We start from the raw sequence: 19,470 nt of genomic DNA, 5'->3' as shown, positions 1-19,470 counted from the left end.
AGAGGAAGAGTGAGGGAGAAAGGGGGGAACTTAAATGATGGGGGTTGAAAAATAGGAGAGCATGAGTTGGGTGCAATGATATATCACCCATTTCTTCAAAAACATATTTATCTTTATGCCTTTTGCTTTCGGTTAAAAAGGGTGAAAGTCTCATTCTTGATTTTGGTCCCCTCATGAGATTAAGGAGGCGTAGACAATGCTTTCCTTCTTGTTCATCTCTTCACAGAGTAAATCCACACCACCTTTCTCTTCTTCTCTTTCTCACGCTATCTGTCTATTAAGATTTAAGTTTTCAGGCCAACGTTGATGGTTTAGAAGCCTCTTAGAAGTTACCATTTGCTTAAGATGTGCCTTTGTTACTAATGTCTCTTAGTAATGCTTTTATGCCCTCTAATTAAAATCGGTCCGAATTACAATAATCAGCTTTCCACTTGTTTGTTGCTTGCTTTTCTGCTTATAGCTGTGCAGTTCATGCATGGGCCTCTTTGCTTCTTCAGACAATGATACAATTGTTATGTTGAGACTCCTTCCTATGAATGCCTTCTAATTTAATGGAAAAATTTTGCACCCTGCAATGAACATACTGTTAGAAATTGACATTTCCATTTGTTGTTACTAGCTTTCTGCCTTTAATACCAACTGGGTTTTCGGTTTGCTTTTTTCTTTTTGTGGTAGTTTTGAGTTCCTTTTTATTATGAAAATCTAGAAATTCAGTACTCTTAGAAGTTCAGAAGCCATTTTTCTTTGTCATGAGCTTAATTATCCCTTGCGTTTGTGTGCTCTATTCACTGTAGAGTAATATATACACAATGTTGCTTAACCTTGCATAAGACTACTAAATTTGTTTCTTCATACTATTTGGCTCATGATTGCTAAATTTTATCAAATTTAGATAATGAAATCTCAACCTATTGCATGATAGCTGTCTGTGAGTTGGGCTAGCGAATCTGTTCTATCTAATCATTTGGTTTATGCATCAACTTTATCCTGAAAGGTGCTTTCAAATTTCAAATGTAGGTTGACGAGGATGAAATTTACTGGAGACAAAAGAAAGGTGATGAAGAGTTGGAATGGTCACATAGTTCCACTCATGTAATATCGCAGTTGACTCAATGTTTTGGTGAGTTGTAGGATTTACTTTGCTCTTCTTTCTGTTGTTTTATATTTCCTTTAGAAATCAATGAAGTACCTGTCTGCAATTTGTTTCATTTCAATGTCATAGAATTTCAATATTTAATTAATTCCTGCTTTTAATTACCAATATATGCTAGGTTAATTCCAACATGCAGAGGTTAATATCACTAAAATTGTACTATAACTTTAAAATGATTTGTCCTGGTAGTCAGAATTTGTACATAGCAAAAGTGCCGGAAATGCCTTGTTCTTCTAAGGTAATGTATGCTGGCTTGAAATCTCGGCCTCACGAATTCAGGGCTCTTGAAAGTGGATGCCATTTGACTAGAAGGTAATCTGGCATTCAAAATGAACTCAGGGTCTACAAATGAGATACTAATGTAGGACTAATATGGTTCGTATGAATCTTTTATATTAATCAGTTAATGGAAGTAACTACTTAATTGGTAATAAAATTTGTTAGAGTAGAATATTTGGGTTTTGTTAACTCTTTTCCATCATGTTGGAGAACAAGATGCTTTAGGTTCATAATTGTTATTTCCTTTGTAATATGTGTGTTCTACTTCAGAAATTCAATTATTTTTTAATTAGTTAGTCAAAAAATGCATAAATTACCTGGTGAACCCTCCCCCAACCACCCTCTCTGGCGGGGGTTACAGGCAGGGTGCTTTTATGAATAAGGCTTTCTTAGAAGGAAAGCTATGCAAAGAAGTCGAACACCACAAACAAACTCCAAAACAAAAACAGACTCTGTTTAGTTATACAAATTCTTTGGTGAAATCACAGCCAAAGATTAAGTGGTGTACTATGTTCAATTGCTGTTGTGCAGAACATGTATTTAACATAACCTGTGTAGCCCCATTCAACTTGTCTCTCCTTTGTGGAAAGCCTATTTCTTATTGCTAACTAAGCAACGGAAATATACCTTTTATTGAGGTATTACTATTGTTCTTGATAGTCCAAATTTTAGAAACAGTTTCTGTTTCTGTATTGTTCTTGATAGTTCAACTCACATAACTTGGGTGCTATATTATGCCTAATTAGTTTAAATTGTTTCACAGGTGCTCTTGACAAACCAAATTTCATTTTTATTTTTTTTTTTAATTTTTTTTATTGATGATTCTTTTGTAATACCTGGCCATGGTTTGGTGGGCTTGCTCATCCTCTGGTGGGCTTATCTTCTATTTCAGCAAGCCACTTTTCTTTTCATGGCTTGCTTGCAAGTTGAAACATGATACACTCAATCTCTGCACTTCCCTGCTCTGTCTCTGAGTATATAGCTTGGAACAAATTATAGAATGTGAAGTTACTAAGGTCAAGGGTCGATGACCACCTTCTAGTTAAATAATCTGACATTATGATATGATGTGACTGACCTATATCATTCCATTTGACAAAAATTCTGTTCTTTCACTGATCAGCATTTGGTGGTTGTAGCTAATGCTATGGTTGGACCACGATCGTGGGTAGGAGGACTCTTTAATCGCTCAGGCAACAAGCGTAATGAGAAGTTTATTGACTACCCTTTGAATCCTCTTCAGGTAGATGGGAGTGTTAATGAAGTTGTTTTCTGCATTTTGTGATTAGTCAACCTTTGCTTTTGATCTTGTGTTTATTAACAATGGCAGCGCCATCTGTTCCATCTCTCTCTCTCTCTCTCTCTCTGTGTACGTGATATGAAATTGCCTATAGATTGCAGAGTTTCTAGCATGATTTCTGCATCCTCTGCACTTCTGACTTTTTAAAATTCTTTTTGCTGTTCTTTCATGACAACTTTAGTTGAAAAATCACACTGAAAGAATTAATGAAATGTGTTCTGTGTTCATTAAATATCAATTCATACTTGTTGAGGATGGTCATTGCCATGATGTTAGCTGATATAACTTTAGTTGGCATTTTCAGCTTCACTAAACTACAGTATGTATTTGAACTTCTTACTAGGAACAAAGACTTCAGAGGTTCCAAGAACGATTACAAGTACCATTTGACGAGACTCGCCCTGATCATCAAGTATCTCTCTTTGTGCTGTGGCTATTTCATTTTCTTCTTAATACTTTCTCCTAATTTTATCTTGTTAATGGGTTCAATGAACGCGAAATACAAACAACTCCGATGAGACTTTACTATTTGTTTTTGGTATCATCTTCCTTTCTGGTCCATCAACAATAATATTTTCCTGCATAGGCAAAACTATCTCTCTCTCTCTCTCTCTCTCATCTTCATTTACTGTTTCTAGAATTAGGCTTAAAAATCTATGATGCACATAGATTTTCATCTCAAGGACGTACAATCAGCAAATCTATCTCATTTTTCCTTTTTAAATTTTTGTAGCTGTTTCTGGAGTGACCTTAGCTATAATTACTTCACAATCTCATGTCCACATATTTTTCCTTCTCACATGCTTTCTTTAATGGAAAGTAAAATATGCTTTAGCTTCTTATCTTGTTTAGTTCTTATCTCTGTTCAATGCCATGTCAATCTCATCATCCTTTCATATCAACAGGAAGCCCTCAAGGCGTTGTGGCATGCTGCTTTCCCAAATATTGCTCTCAAAGGCTTGATTTCGGAGCAATGGAAAGAAATGGGGTGGCAAGGTCCTAATCCATCAACCGACTTTAGGTAGAGTTAATATCTCTTTTATTGGTGGTTTGCCTTACATTTTTGCTGGTCCTTTTCCATCTCTTATTGATGAAGCAACTATTAAGCATATGAAGTGGGTTGAGAATCATGCAAGATGAAAGGAAATGTTCAGGTTTTAATTATTTTTTACATATAATCATCCTGCTAACAGGAGAATAGGAAGTTTCTTCCATAGCATGAATATACAGCACATGAAGATGGATTAGCTCCATTGTTTTTTCTAAGTAACACTTGAGTCGATCTAATTCCTCACTGCTGTTGAGATATTTGTATGAAATTCTCTTTTCTTTTTTCTTTTTTTCCCCTTTTCGGATTTCATGATACAATGTTTCATCTTTTAATATCAATGTTGGTATTGGCTTTAAAATCCATGTGGTTTTGCTGGAGATATTAAAAAAAAAAAAAAAAAAAAAAAAAAAAAAAAACCAAAAATCATCTTGATATGTAGCTCTTGGTTTTGTCAATATCAAAGAAGTTGACTATAAAAGAGATGAAATAGACATGAAATAAAATGAGAATGTTGCTGGCTCCCTGTTGACGTCTTTTAACTGGAACTGTTTTGTAGCAGATAAATCAATAAATAAATGAATGATGAAATTATTACAGCAGCTCTATGCTTTCTCCTTGCTCTTACTGTTCTTTTGCCATTCAAAAGTATTTTGGCTCATAGTGACCTGCTCTTCCTAGGGGTTGCGGTTATATTTCCCTTGAGAATTTGCTGTTTTTTTCCAGGACTTATCCGGTATGCCTTCTATTCAGTTATTTGGCTCCTGAAAATTTTACTATAAAATTATGTCCTGTTGTTTCTCTCACCTCTTGTTTATTCTCTGTGTTTCATTATAGTTTCTGGGTTCTGTCTTTGCACTAAAGCCGAGTTATTACTGATCATATGACACATCAAAATGAAGGCATCTTTCCACAGGTTATTGTTCAAGCAAGGTGGGAGACGATCAGCCTGGGAATACCCATTTGCTGTTGCTGGCATTAATGTATCATTCATGTTGATTCAGATGTTGGATCTATGCTCAGGTTCTTCCACAAATTTAATTATCATTTGATACCATTTTCTTTCAATTTTTTTTTTTTTTGCTTCCATTGAAATTGTGCTCATTTGGGTAGGGCATAATGTTCTACCTTCCTTCATTAATAGCATTTAATTGGGTACCTAGTTTAATCATGTAGCCTTAGGGCTTTGATGAATGACTATTTTTTCACCATTTGGTATTTGTTTTGTGCCACAAATTCACATAATGAACTCGTGCATTCTTTACTTCTTTTTTTTTTGGTTGGTCAAAGTACTTTTGCGTTCAATGACACTAGAAATTTAGAACAAATATTATAGCTGTTCAAACGTTTGATTAATCTCATCTTCACAAGTCATTCTTTCTTTAAAGCCTGATTGTATAAAAATTGTATCAAAAATAGGGATTTATTAAAAGCCCTCAATGGTGGTCACAGCCTAAACTGGATCAATATTTTAACTTGCTGATTCCTTTAATAGCAATCTACAGCTTCATCAAGTTTGAGCACACTCATTCTTTGTGACTTTTAAGAACTGGGAAAATAATGTTGTTTTGTAATCATTCTTCTGGTCTCTTTTGCAGTAAAACCACGATGTCTTCCAGGAATCAATTTCGTTAAATTATTAGGAGGTAATCTACTACAGCTCAGATTAGGTGGCACTCGAAGGTCTTAACATTTGGAAAAAGTCTGCCTTCAGGTTTCTAATTCTGACATTCAAAATGAATTCCACTCATGATTTGCCTGTTCTCAATTGCAGAAGATGAAGAAGCCTTTGATGTACTATACTGTATTGCTTTTGAAATGATGGATGCTCAATGGCTTGCAATGCATGCTTCCTACATGGAATTTAATGTACAGCCCCTCTCTCTCTCTCTCTCTCTCTCTCTCTCTCTTTTACACACCCACACTGCAATAAAATTATTAATATCTAAGAAGTTGAATGTCATGCCCAACAATTTGAGATAGTACTCCTCAGTTTTAAAGAAAAAACAGAATGTGAATTACCAAGTACTCTTTTTGTTCCCCGTGTCTCTTGGGAACCAGAAGCACAACTCAACTGAATTTTTTTTTTATCTTTTTTTTTTTTTTTTTTTTTTTTTTTTTTTTTTTTTTTTGGAAATCGTGTTTAGGAACCTTAAATGTAGCTTCCTGTTGCAAACTTGTACAACCCTTTATAGTTTAATTGATACTCAAAGAGTTTGACAACAGCATAACAGTCTGCAGCCTCAGATATGCATCTCTAGAGGTGCATCATCAAAAGGAAATAAAAGACAAAAATGAGAAAACGGACGAGTCACAGAAGCATGAGCTGTCTGAGAAGATCCCCAAATCACATGTCTACTTGTTTGTTTTATAAATTTCTTAATGGTAAAAATGCCTCTATCCTTTTCCCCCAGCATTGCCTTTTTCACCCCAAACAATGTCCAATATGTCCTTAAGTGCCCTTTGTTTTTTTCCATGCAACTTGCTTACCAAGGAAAAGTTCCAGGTATCTAGTAAAACCAACATCCTGGAATACTTTTAGACTAGTTTCATTTGTTTCTTTTTGCTTGGCACCTCTGTGCACTAATTATTTGTTATTTCCACTTCAGGAGGTATTACAAGTAACAAGGACACAGTTGGAAAGAGAGCTGTCTTTAGAAGACGTTAACAGGATACAAGATCTTCCAGCATACAATTTGTTGTACCAGTAACTATGCATTTCAGCACTTCAAGAGGAACAGAGGTATTACACAAACTTGGAGAGATTTGCTATGAATGCAGAGATAATTCCAAGACAAGGGTTCTCTTGAGGCTTATTGAACAAGGAGATCTTCCCCAGAGGTTTTCTATCTCAGTCTACACCTTATACATGCCATTTTTGGAGGTTTCATAGCTGAAATTTGTTATCTAGATGGACATTAAATGAGTTTGTAGCAGAAGCTGGATCTATAATGAACATTGTAACTCCTTCGTAAATTGTAGAAATTCTTTTTTTTTTTTTTCTTGAAAGAAGAAACAGTAAGAAAATGTAGCTATGTTAGCAAATTGACATAGATTGAGAAATTTGGACTTATTTTTTTTTATCTGCAAACTTAGGTCTTTAGGTTACTAAAATTTATAGGTCAGCAATGGACAAGAGATGACAGTCTAATTTAGTGTCTCCCTGTAGTAATTTTCCTTGGCAGTGCTGCACTAAGCATTGAAGATTCCATCTCAAGACAAACTGGAATTCTAGGTTATGTTAAACTTTTGCTACCTTATCTGAAATTTTTTGAAAACTTGGATGCTGGACCAGATGACCAAACCATTTCATGAAAGATTTTTGGTGTCTTTCTCTATTTGTCTCTACAAGATTGCAACTCACCTTTGACCTCTTCATCTCTCTTCTCTGCCTCTCCCTCAGATCTTCAAGCGACCTATCCTATCTCTCTCTTCTCAATTGGCTTGTGCCCTAACCCACATCATTGTCATGTTGGTTGGTATAGTATCTGACTGGATCGACCAACGAGGTCAGTTTGGTTCGGTAACTGATCCTAATTATCGTTCGGTCAGTACAAAAGAAAATACTACCACCGCCTTCGATTCATCTGTCAATAAGGCTAAATTCCTACTCAAGGAGGTCGATGTTGAGCCTCAGTCATATGGTGTATGACGATAATTTATTTCAAGTTCAAGTTTGTAATACACAAGATCTTATTGATATATTGAGGCTTTGTTTTCATGTTCTGCGTTTGGTTGTTGCTGTACTAGATTTTAATTTTAATTTTATATGAAAAAAAAGGGAGAGAACATGAAAAGAGAAAAAGGGGAGAAATCGAAAAAAAAAAAAAAAAAAAAAAAACCCCAAAAACAAGGAGGCAACTTGTCCATATGTTTGGTCATTTGTCGGCTCAATTTATTTGGCCCTTTGTTGGCCCATTTTTTGGCCTTTGTAGTGTTGTTTAAAACTCAGACCTATTCAAGGCTCATGGTTGGTCTCATTATAGTTCTTTGTTGACTCTTATTTTTGCCCATAGTTGGCCCTCTTTCGGCCTATTGTTATTGAAGGCACATCTTGGATCATTGTTGACGATTACCTCCAATCACCACCGCCGGTCATTATCAACTTCAGCAAGTTTTTGGTTTTTGTCGCCACTTGCCATCTCCAAAAAAAAAATAATAATAAAAAATCAAACTAAGGTTTCAGAATATTCCGCGTTAAGTTTGAGAGAAATGTTAAAATATATTAAGAGATTGGATTTCAGAAATTTGTTGTAATAGATTGTGTAATCTTCTATAATCAATAGATTGGATTAATTTGATTGTAATCAGATTTGGGAGAATATTTAATATATGAACATAAAATAAAAAAGAACAAAAGTACTTACATTTGACTATTGTTGCTTAAGTACTTGAATTGAATAACCCAGACTTTAACGTTTGTCAGTTTGTAAAATCTAAGAACTCACAATATACCTAAATGGAGAGTGTTGAATAGAGTTTTCGGCCTATCGTTTTCTCCCGTTTATGTTGTGATGGATGGATAATCAAAGGCTTATTTATAGATAGATCAAAACCCTTATGCATAACCAAGAGTTGCTTCCTTCCATCAAGAGAGACAACTTTTAATGAAACACTAACAAAGAGAACATTTCATCACTCATTTTTAACATTTAATTGCAGTTACAATCACGAATAATTGTTAAATATTCTATAAGAGAAATATAAAAATCATATGTCCTAAATTCCTAACATATACATATACATGTATGAGTTAAATATACTTTACCACCTAAAGTTTGAGTCGATTTTTAATTTGACCTTTAATATTTCAATTTTTACAATATACCCCATCAAAGTTAAATTATTATTTTTTTCAATGTGGCCAATCTGTTAACCATTTCTGTTTTTTCTAATGGAAATAATAGGAAATACTGAATTGTTCCTACAATTTTATTTTTTATTTTTTAAAAACTTAAAAAATAGAAAGAAAAAAAATAATAATAATCGGAGTGGCTCTTTGGCCATTTTGGGGGTGGCTGGCCACACCCATTTGTCCGGATTGGGGGTGGCGTACCACCCCCACGGCCCATGGGGGTGGTTTTGAGCCACCCCCAATTCCGCCGTTTGGGGCAAATATATATATATATATATATATATATATATATATATATATATATATATATATATTATTTTGGTTTTGGTTTGAATTTGGAGAATTTTTGAAATTTGTTAAAATACATGGGACAATTTTAGAAATTTAAGACAAAAAAATTCATGCGACCAATTTTCAGTTAAATTGGATGAAAATTGTTAACGGATGGGCTACAATGAAAAATTTTGAAACTTTGATGGGATGCATTGTAAAAAGTAAAATTTTGGAGGTCAAATTGAAAATCGGTTCAAACTTTAGGAAGGTAAAATCCAATTTTCCCTACGTGTATATATTGGACCTATTTTCAAATGACTATTTATTGGGAATCTAATCCTTTTTATTTTAATATAGAAGTCTGATAGAGAAGCAATGCCACATAGGTCTCATATGGCAATTGAGGGTTGAGAAGCAAGGGACTTGTCTACTTGTGCTTCTGGGACAAGGAGAAAGGTCTACTAGTATAATAAGGAGTCTATATTCCAAGTCCTAGTTTATGTTGGAGTCCTTTATTAATTAGTCTTTCTAGTCCTTCTTTTACTTGTATTTCTTATCTTATAAATAGGGGATAGTAGTTGTAGTTTCTTATCTTAGAACCGGAGGGAACCAGCATCTCAGTTTCTTCTCTGTTGCTGCCGGAGAGAGAGAGCACCGAAGAACTACCTGGCGTTATATGTACCGGCCGGCATCGTCTCCCGTCCGGCAGGCTCTTGGGATGGGGGTGGGTTTTACAACTGAGGGGAAAAATGATGGGTTTTGTGACTTGGGGAGAATTAATCATGTTTTCATTCTTATTTGACTTTGTGTGATTTTCTTACGTGTTCAATTTTGATTGGTGGGTACAAAGGATTTGATTTACACTAGGTCCTTATATATGTTATCCTCAAAAAGATAATATAACTCTTTACACCAAATAATTTTTATTCTCTTAAGAAAATACATCATTTATAAAATACCCATTGACAAAACCACCAAAGTCACCGTCTTAGTTAGTTTTGAAGATTCTGATGTCGAAGGCTCAGAAGTGGGTGGAGGGTGGTGGACGCTGGGTTAGAATAAATGAAAAAAAAATCTATGGTGTTGATTTGAATTAAAGTACAGTATTTTCATCTCTATTGTATTTGATATTTTTAACTAACGAGTCAAATTTTTGTTGAAGGCTCGAAAATGAGATTTTACATCATATCCTAATAGAAAGAACTCTCTTTAAAAAATGCAAAGCCTTGGAACTGAGTAGTGCTATTTATCACCCTCCTACCCCTAACATTTGGACTTCATTGTACCTTGAGAATTATTTTGTCAAATTCTTAACACTTAAAAAGGAGACACAAAATACGTCCTAAAGATATCTTCTTGAAGTCCCAAATTTTGTTTTGTCTTCATATTTTCCCTTTGTAATTCCATAATATTTTCCAAACACCTTGGATACCCATCACAAGCCATACAGTTGAAATATATATATATATATATATATATTCTCTTTTTGGCTCTTTCTGACTGTAATTATGGCCCCTTGCAATTATAAAACAGAGCATATAAATTTGATGGCAGCTGTTACAAAAAGTGAAACCAGAACGCATTATAGTTTGTCCCCAAATCATTTCATTTTTGCAATCAGTGTGAATGGAACTACTAAACTTTACAAGCTAGGTAAAATTGATCGATTTTGTCTTCCAATAATAGCTTAATCAGCCGGAGATCACGTCTTTTAAAACGGAATTCATGAGATTGAATCTCCAACTTCTTTTCCACCCAATGTGTAGACATGTAAAAAAACATTAAAAAATTGCTCGATTTGTGTTCTATATACATACTTCATCACACATTTTAAGAGGGTGATAGATGAATCAGTAATACGAAACTAAAGACCTGTTTGGGTGTGCGTTTGAATGGTCTAAAAGTTCGTTTAATACTCAAAAAGTTCATTTGAATAAAAATGTACCCGTTTGGCAAAAAAAAATTGAAAACTTTTTTAAGGGTCTAAAAAGCCAAAAAAATGACCAAAATGTATTTTTGGTAAAAGCTTAAAAATAAAGCTTTTACCAAAAAATAATTTTTGACTTAAAAGCTCCATTGATGTATTCTAGTGGCAATGTTTTTAACACTTAGAACATATTTGGGATTGCTTATGAAAAATAGAGCTAGCACCTACTCGTTGGGAGCCGCACAAGAAGGGCCTAGACGGTGGGAACCGCAGGCGCTCCCTCAAGTCCGACTGAGCCATAGCCTGACTTAGCCCCACTAGGGCATAAATGAGAATTCAAGACAGCTAATACTAATCAAGTATATGTGGGGATTCTCAATTGCTGAGATTCAAACCCACGCCTTAGTACATGCCCTGAGCACTTAGAAATTTTCTTAGGCCATTGAACCAATATACTTGATGGTATATGGATATATAATAACTACAAAAGGAAACAACGCAAAGGTAAAGACGACTTTGAGTCTTCTAAAAATTCTAATTTATTCTCTTATTTTAATTCAAATACTATCGAAGTTAGACAAAAGCTGATATTTGAAATTGTTGCATATACATCAAACCCTAAGCCCCCCTCCAAAGCACTGCAGCCACAGGGGAGGAGGGAGGGCTGTTGCCTACATCCCTCCTCCCCTCTCCTCTCCGCTCCGGGTGCTAGTATTTTACTTGATGCCCCTAGTCTCGGTGCCCCTCTCTTCCCCCTCCCCATCTCTCCTTTTTCCCTCTGTTTTTGCCTTTGGTATTGCCGTTCCCTTGGTCGGTCTCTTCCCCGCCATCTCCATCTGCAGGGCTCCCTGCTTGGGTTGGAACGGGTTGGGCACTGGATCGGCTTGCCTTCGCCCGATCCTCCGTCCTCCGCCTGGCTTCCCCTGATTCCTACCCACCTCCTTGCTTTCCGTTTCTGCCGTGCCCATCCCACATTTTGCAGGGGTTCTGTTGATTCGGCTGGGTTTGTTTTCGTTTTTCCCTGATTGTGCTTCTTTGCTTTTGTTCTTTGATTTTGTTTCTTTGCTTCTCGGTTCTGTTTTTAGGCTTGTTTCTGTCTTTGGTGTTTTCTTGTTGAGTTGTGCTTGTGTTCTCTCTCGGTGGGTACTGCCTTTGGGGGTTTTCACTCAAACTCTCCCCCTCCCTGTTTGTTTGTGTACCGCCGATCTCCTCCGCGCCCGCTTCGCCGCTCACCGCTTGCTATTGGGTCTTTTTACGGTCCCCTCCCGCGTCAAGCTTTTTGTGCCACATTCCGCAGCGGTTTCCGGCCAACTCGCGATCGGCCACCTTCCGGCTGCAGTGACCTGCTTTGTGTGTTTTTCGTTTTTATTTCCCTGTATTGTTGTTTTCCTGTTTTGTATTTCCTTTTGAGTTCCCTTGTAGTTTGTTTTGTTTGCTGTAATTTCTTTTCCTGCATTTGTTTTGCTGTTTCCTTTATTTCCCTGTATGGTTTTTCTTTTTGCTTGTAATAAGGTTCTCTCATTCTGCTTTGGTGCATCCGGTTGCTACCCGTTATTACTGGTCCAAACCCTTGGGTTGTGAATGTGAACTGTATTCTGACTTACGAATCGAGGAGGATGAGTATCGGCTGGGAGGTTCTGCTCTCAAGGCTGAGGAATAAGCGCTATCTATGCATTAGATGATGTTTGTTTGATACAGATCTGATTTTTAAACCTGATAATTAGTCATAGGTTAGCGGATGCTTTTGTTATGGTTGATTTGGTCTGTTGTTGATGACCGTATCTTTAGCTTCGGCTATGATTTACTTCAGAGTTTTTTTACTCTGTTTGTAAGAGCTTTATGCTCGCGACTTTTATTAATGAATGAGTATCGTATGTTCCCTTTCAAAAAAAATACTATCGAAGTTTTTTCATTCCCAAAGACGGGTAAAGACGGGTAGATCCAGCAACGTCTATTTTGCAAGTTGCCCATCATCAGTTAGGCACCGTATGTGAGAACGATTGCTTCTCATCTACACCGAATAAATCTTCGCCTGTCTGCATCTACGTTCATACATGGACCGAGTCTTTGGTCTGGTCCGTGCGTTTATTATGGTTTTCAATCATGTAATTAAATATGCCCCACCGGCCTGTCCCACTGAGCAATGATCACTTCTCCTTTTAGTCTTTATATACAGACAGCAATCTTTAGCCTCGCAATACATTCTATCTTCATTTGGGCATGTGTGTGAGAGTGAGAGAGAGAAAATGGAAGCAAAAGAAACACAGACAATGGTACAAGGCCAAGCCGAAGTTTGGCAACAAATGTTCGGGTTTGTGGATTCTATGGCATTGAAATGTGCCGTGCAGCCCCGGATTGCTGACATTATACACTCTCATGGCGGCCCTATTACTTTGCGCCAAATAGCCTCTGAGATTGATTCATCATCTCCTGATATCCCCTACTTCGTACGTATCATGAGATTATTAATTAGTCCGCAAAAATATCTTCATCGAACATCATCATCCAGTGGACGGTGGTGGGGAGACACTCTACGGGTTGATAGAAAAGTCAAAATGGCTTCTGCATGATGCTGAGCTGAGCCTAGCGCCAATGGTGTTGATGGAGAACCATCCGTAGCTATTGGCACCGTGGCATTGCCTTGGCCAATGTGTCAAAGAAGGGGGCATTGCGTTCAACAAGGCCCATGGCTGTGAGATTTGGGACTTTGCATCTAAAAATCCTGAGTTCAACAACATCTTCAATGATGCAATGGCGTGCACGGCCAAGATTGTGACGAGGGGAATCCTGGAGGAATACAAAGATGGGTTTCATTGCTTGGGATCATTGGTGGTTTGCTTTATGCTTATATATTTTATTTAAAAGGACAATTGCCATAATTATAGCCAACTCTCTTGCAGGATTTTGCTATTATATATATATATATATATATATATATATATGAAACGTAATTTGAAAAATTACAATTTCAAGTTCTAAATCATGTGTCTTTTTTTTTTTTTTTTTTAAACAAACAAATTGAGAGCTTTAGTGATAAACTATCAATCAATTACGGGTACAAAGCTCCCTAGTTACATGCAGTACCATAGATACAATTTGAAATTTCTTTAATCCAAAATTTATCTATGACATCTAAAATAGCTTCATTAGCAAGACTATGCGCAGCTGAATTAGCACTCCTCTTGATATGTTCTATCCTCCACGACCTCAGCTGACACAAACCTTCTTTAATTCCATCAATTAAATGTTCGAGCTTGCTCCAGTTCTTATCCACCTAATTGACCGCATTAACAATTTGTAGGGCTTCTCCCTCTAAGATTATATCAAACAATCCCATATCCCTACATACATCCACTGCGTATATGGTTGCCATCGCCTCAGTAACAGCAAGTTCTAAGAAACAATTTCGCGTGGTACTCTGTGCGGCTAGTACATTTCTCACATGATCTCTACCAATGATACCAATCCCATATGTCCATGATCTATCAATTGCTGCATACCAATTAACTTTGCACATACCTAGGGTGGTTCGTCGGAGTAGAGCTCCGTTCGTCCATTTCTTTAGTATTAACTCTTTGGAATTCATCTATAATGTTACAGGCTTTGTGATAAACTTGGTTAGGATGAGTGAAATCTCCTCCATGTACCACCGCATTTCTCCAAAACCAAATTTTTCGTGCCATCACCACCATAAGCTCAATGTCTTCTACATCACAAGGCCAATCAAAGAGGCAACTATGTGAGCAAAAGAAAGACCTGCAGCTCTAGACATCTTGTGCAGCCGGATGACTCCAAATGATATGTTTCACAGTTTCAGCCTCCCTTTAGCATATAGGACAACTAGCATCATTAACCAACTCCTTCGCAAAAGGTTCTGTTTTGTGGGGAGGAGATCGTTGTACGCTCTCCACATGAACATTTTAATTGCATTTGGGAATTTGAAAGTCCAAATCGTCTTCCAAATTGTGTTCCCATTTCTTTGCCAGATCCCCCTCCTCCTCTCATAGATTACGCTTCCTTTTCCATATGATATGCGCTTCTTACCGAAAAAACAAGATTTGACATTCCCCTGCATATTAGTAAATTTCTTGATGGGACTTGGCATAGAGGAATTTGACAAATAATTTGAGCTTCCTCATGAAAGATCGTGTTGGTTAAATGGGTTTTCCTCCACTTTGCGTCTCGATCAATGAGTTCCGAGACTCTTGCATCTTTTGCTAACACATTTTGAGGAGATTGAACCAAAAAGGATATTGGAGCTAGAAGCCATTTGTCTCCCAAATCCGTATATCTCACCCATCATCCACACGCCATGTCAGCCCATTTTTGAAAACATCACTAGCGGACATCAAGCTTCTCCAAGTAAAAGATGGTCTTTCACCCAAATTAGCATCCAAAATACTGGATTGTGGATAATATTTAGATTTAATAACTTGACCTGCCAATGAATTAGGATTTTGCAGTAAAAAACACAATTGTTTTGCAAGAAGAGCTTTATTAAAACATACCAGATGTCGAAATCCCAATCCTCCTTGGGCCTTCGAAAAACCCATACCCTCCCAACTCATCCAATGAATTTTAGCATCATTATCTTGGTGTTCCCACCAAAATTTTTGCATCAGCTCATTAATCTCCTTGCATAAACCAACGAGTAGCTGAAAGATACCCATATTGTAAGTTGGTTTGAGTCTCTTTGGCGCATATTTGCTATTTAATTTGAAAATTAGTCATAGATTAGCGAATTTTGTATGAGTCTTGAATGTAATACGTCATCTTTGATACTTGAAACCTCGTATCTTCAGCTATGGTTGCTTCAGAGCTTTGCTCTGTGTTGTTTGAACTTTATGCTCGTTTATCAATGAATAAAATTAAACTATTTCAAAAAGAGATGATGAAGGGCAAGTAATGTGTTTTACAAAACCCCATATTTCAGACCCCACAATAATGGAAGCCTTGGAAGTTTGGACATTTTTTTTTTAATCAAAGTTTGGACATATATGGTATTTAGTCGAGATTTAGGTTTACAATAGGCCTTGATTGATTGAAGGAGATGTATTACTAGGCAAGTAATGTGTTTTACAAAACCCTATATTTCAGACCCCACAATAATGGAAGCCTATGGACATTTTGTTTGTTTGTTTGTTTGTTTGTTTGTTTTTTCTTTTCTTTTCTTTTTTTTTTTTTTTTTTTTTTTTTTTTTCTCTTATTAATGCTTTATAGAATAATAAGCTATCATTTGGGGAAAAAAAAAAAAAAAAAAGTGGCTAAGTTGGGGCGCACATTTCGACGTTGGTACACTAGAAATGCTACGTGTTCTTTCAGCATGTTGAAGGAGAGAGCTTAGCACCTCTGCACAAATGAGGAAAAGATATGAGGATATAGGGTCTCCTTGCCGAATCCCTCTAGTTGGAACAATTCTTCAAACCGGACTTCCATTTACCACAACAACATATGATATCGTTCATGCACACACCATAGTATGCCTGATCCACCTACTAGAAAAATTCATTCTCCGCATCACAGCCTCTAAAAAATTTCAGTTCACTATATCATATGCTTTGCTCAGATCTAGTTTAATCCCCATATATTTCACTTTTCTCCACAATCTAGTTTGCATGGCGTGTAAAGTCTCATAGGCTATTAAATTATTGTCAGAAATTAATCTACCATGGATGAATGCACTTTGATTATGCAAAATAATAAAGGGGAGCACCTCCTTCAATCTATTAGCCAAAAGTTTAGAAATAATTTTATATCTGACATTACAAAGGCTAATAGACCTGAATTTAGTCACATTTGGACTCTTAATTTTGGGGATACGAGCTATATTAGCGACCTTAAATCAAGTCTTCTAGGCACTAGTTATATCTAATATTTGAGTAATGATATAAGAAGGGCTAGAGTCCTCTCAAATGTGATGTGACATTTAAAATCATCAAAAAATCAAAATTTAATAATGATTGTTTCAAATTCAATGGTGACTTTAAAAGCCACATCACATTTTGGAAGACTTTAGTCCTCCTCATATCATTACTCCTAATATTTTTCTATTGTCAGAAATAATTACTCCCTCTATCCAATATATCTAATATTTCCTTTTAAATGTCCCAAAATGTTATCTACTTTGGAATGGAAATGAACCAAATTTGGAAAAGAATATCTCTGTACTTTTTTATTTTAGGGTTAAATACTATTTTTTCCCTAGGATTTCAACACTTTATTTTTTTCTCCTTAGGGTTTTATTTTTATTACAGGAGGTACCTGTGGTTTTCATAAAGACCAAGATGGTACCTTCCTTAAAATTCCGTCAAAAACTTAACAGAACGCCACGTTAGCACCAATCAAATGTCGCCACGTGTTATATAATTAATTTTTTTAAAAAATATATTAAAAAATATATTTTTCAGAAAAAAAAAAAAAAAAAAATGGTGGTGGCCCATGAAGCCTAAGGGGTGGTCGGGCCACCCCCAAAGTCTCAATCTGAGTGTATTTCAGTGCCTGGAAATTAACACGACATCTGAGTTTTGAGAGATCAAATGGGATCCCATTGTTTGCCAAACGTGCATCTGTTTTGTTAAAGTGCAAGACCTTATGCTTGCCAAAAAGTGGAAGAATGATCTGCACAATGGAATCAAAGACATAGGATCAGGATAAATCACCAAAATAAAACGGATCAACCCATTCATTCATCAAAAGACTCCACGGCTGGATGGGGGTGGCCCAAAACACCCCCAGCCACCCCCAATTTTTATTTTTTTTTATTATTATTTTTTTAAATATATATTTTTTATTTTTTATTTTATTTTTTTTAAATATTTTTTATTTTTTAAAAAAATTAATTATACTACACGTGTCAACATTTGATTGATGCTGACATGACGTTCCATTAAGTTTTGGACGGAATGTTAACGGAGGTACTATCTTGGTCTTTATGAAAACCACAAGTATTTCTTGTGATAAAAATGAAACCCTAAGGGAGAAAAAATAAAATGTTGAAACCTTAGGGGGCGAAAGAGTATTTAACCCTTCATTTAATTTAAAAGAGAGAGGGTGATTTTAGAAATTGGTGTTTTTTCTACTTCAAAAAAGCTGGACATTTCCAAGGTAAACAAAAAATTTAGGATGACTGAAGTATTAAATTTCAATTTAATTAAAAAGCACTCCTCAAAAAATATTTATTGACTTTTGATGTGATTTGAATTTAGGCTCCGTTTGTTTCGATGTAAAATGTTTTTCGTCAAAAAATATTTTTGTAAAAAGTGATTTACTGGAAAATATTTTACGGTATTTAGCACGTACGGAAAATCATGATATATATATATATAAATTATGAAAATGTTCCGACCAAGTCTTAGAGGTGTCCTAACCGAGTCCCGCAGGGACCACACTACGACTCGCCCGGCCTCCGCCTATACCCTATCGAGGCTTGCCGGGATCAGCCTGGGCCCTGCCCATGACCTGACAGGGACATTTTTGTAATTTGGAGTGTAATATGATTTTCCGTACACACCAAATACTGAAAAATGTTTTCTGCTCTTGGAAAACATTTTCCATCGTTGGGGACTTGACCTGGACTCTGCCTGATTTTGCTTACATGCCAAATACCAGAAAATCTTTTCTAAGAAATCATTTTTCAAGAACATATTTTCCGCTGAAAACATTTTTTTGACGTCAAGTCCTAGCAGGGTCCATGATAGGTCCCAGGCAGGTTCGGGCGGGTCCCGGCCAAGTCCCGACGGGTCTCAGAGAGGTCCTATGCAGGTCCGGTCGGGTCCCGGGTTGGGTGTTGTACCAAATACCTATCTAAATTAATAAGCAAATACTTAGCATATTTTAATTTGCAAGTGCACGAAATCAACTAGTAGTATAGTTGGGCAAATACGAGATCATCCCACAAGGATTGTTGATTTTATCTAAAATATATTTTCCTAATTAATATTGCAAAATTGTCACAAAGTTGCAATGTTTGAAAAGATAAAAAGGTAATAAAGAGGCTAGGGTTTTGATGTCTACCACAAATCAAACTAATTAAGAAATATTAGGTCAATGTTCCAATCACATGATATTTTATTGTTTGCCAATCTAAGGGCATGGTATATACTCCTTAAATTATTGATCTCCCTAAGTAATGAATTAAGTATGGTATCTACTTTAATTATTTTCTTCTCTAAAGGATTTAGCATGGTATCTACTAAGTTGTTCTTTAGGGAAATATAATTCTTTGGAGATCGAAAGACACATGAATCCTAGGGTATAGTATCTACTCCTTTTTTTCATGTTGATTAACCCAAGAACCCAGGGTTAGGTTCTTTTGTCACTTTATTAAGTCCAAGATTTGGGCATTTAAATTGACTTAACTAACGGATTACATTCTTATGTAAATAATGATGAGACACATTCACAAGGGGAATTCAATTTCATAGGCATAATCAAGTAAAATAAACACATGTGATTGAGCAAAAGACACAAATATTAAACTTAACCAGACATCATTAGGGTTTCAATCTAGCGCTAACAATTGTTTAGTTACACATAATGAAACTAAAACTAAAAAGAAAAGGAAAAGAAGAAACTGGAAACGCTCTTGAAGTAGCCTCCAAATTCTCTCTCCATAAGAAGACTATTTTCTGAGAGG

General features: G+C 36.0%; 1 protein-coding gene and 1 pseudogene across 4 annotated transcripts; both read left to right on the top strand.

Annotated features, from left to right (window-relative positions):
* The first annotated feature begins 23 nt into the window (after positions 1–23).
* LOC132182607 (ELMO/CED-12 family protein) lies at positions 24–6,756 on the top strand. Of its 4 annotated transcripts, none has more exons than XM_059595904.2 (10): positions 24–227; positions 1,018–1,120; positions 2,572–2,675; positions 3,076–3,144; positions 3,638–3,753; positions 4,462–4,516; positions 4,683–4,803; positions 5,379–5,426; positions 5,555–5,649; positions 6,390–6,756. In XM_059595904.2, exons 1-10 carry the CDS (start codon positions 174–176, stop codon positions 6,489–6,491), a joined length of 867 nt encoding a protein of 288 aa, XP_059451887.1. In that variant the 5' UTR covers positions 24–173; the 3' UTR covers positions 6,492–6,756. The 4 variants fall into 4 exon arrangements, with proteins under 4 accessions (XP_059451887.1, XP_059451888.1, XP_059451890.1 ...); XM_059595907.2 differs by lacking the exon at positions 24–227 and adding an exon at positions 263–372; XM_059595905.2 differs by lacking the exon at positions 6,390–6,756 and having other exon boundaries at positions 5,379–5,463; positions 5,555–5,623.
* A 6,325-nt stretch (positions 6,757–13,081) lies between these two features.
* On the top strand, positions 13,082–14,444 carry LOC132181731 (desmethylxanthohumol 6'-O-methyltransferase pseudogene; annotated as a pseudogene).
* The last annotated feature ends 5,026 nt before the right edge of the window (positions 14,445–19,470 follow it).

This window comes from Corylus avellana, chromosome 5 (assembly GCF_965113065.1).
Source record: "Corylus avellana chromosome 5, dhCorAvel1.hap1.2, whole genome shotgun sequence".
In the NCBI taxonomy this organism is placed as follows: Eukaryota; Viridiplantae; Streptophyta; class Magnoliopsida; order Fagales; family Betulaceae; genus Corylus; species Corylus avellana.
The sequence above is the reverse complement of the archived record's forward strand: the minus strand, read 5'-3'. Positions and strand labels throughout refer to the sequence as shown.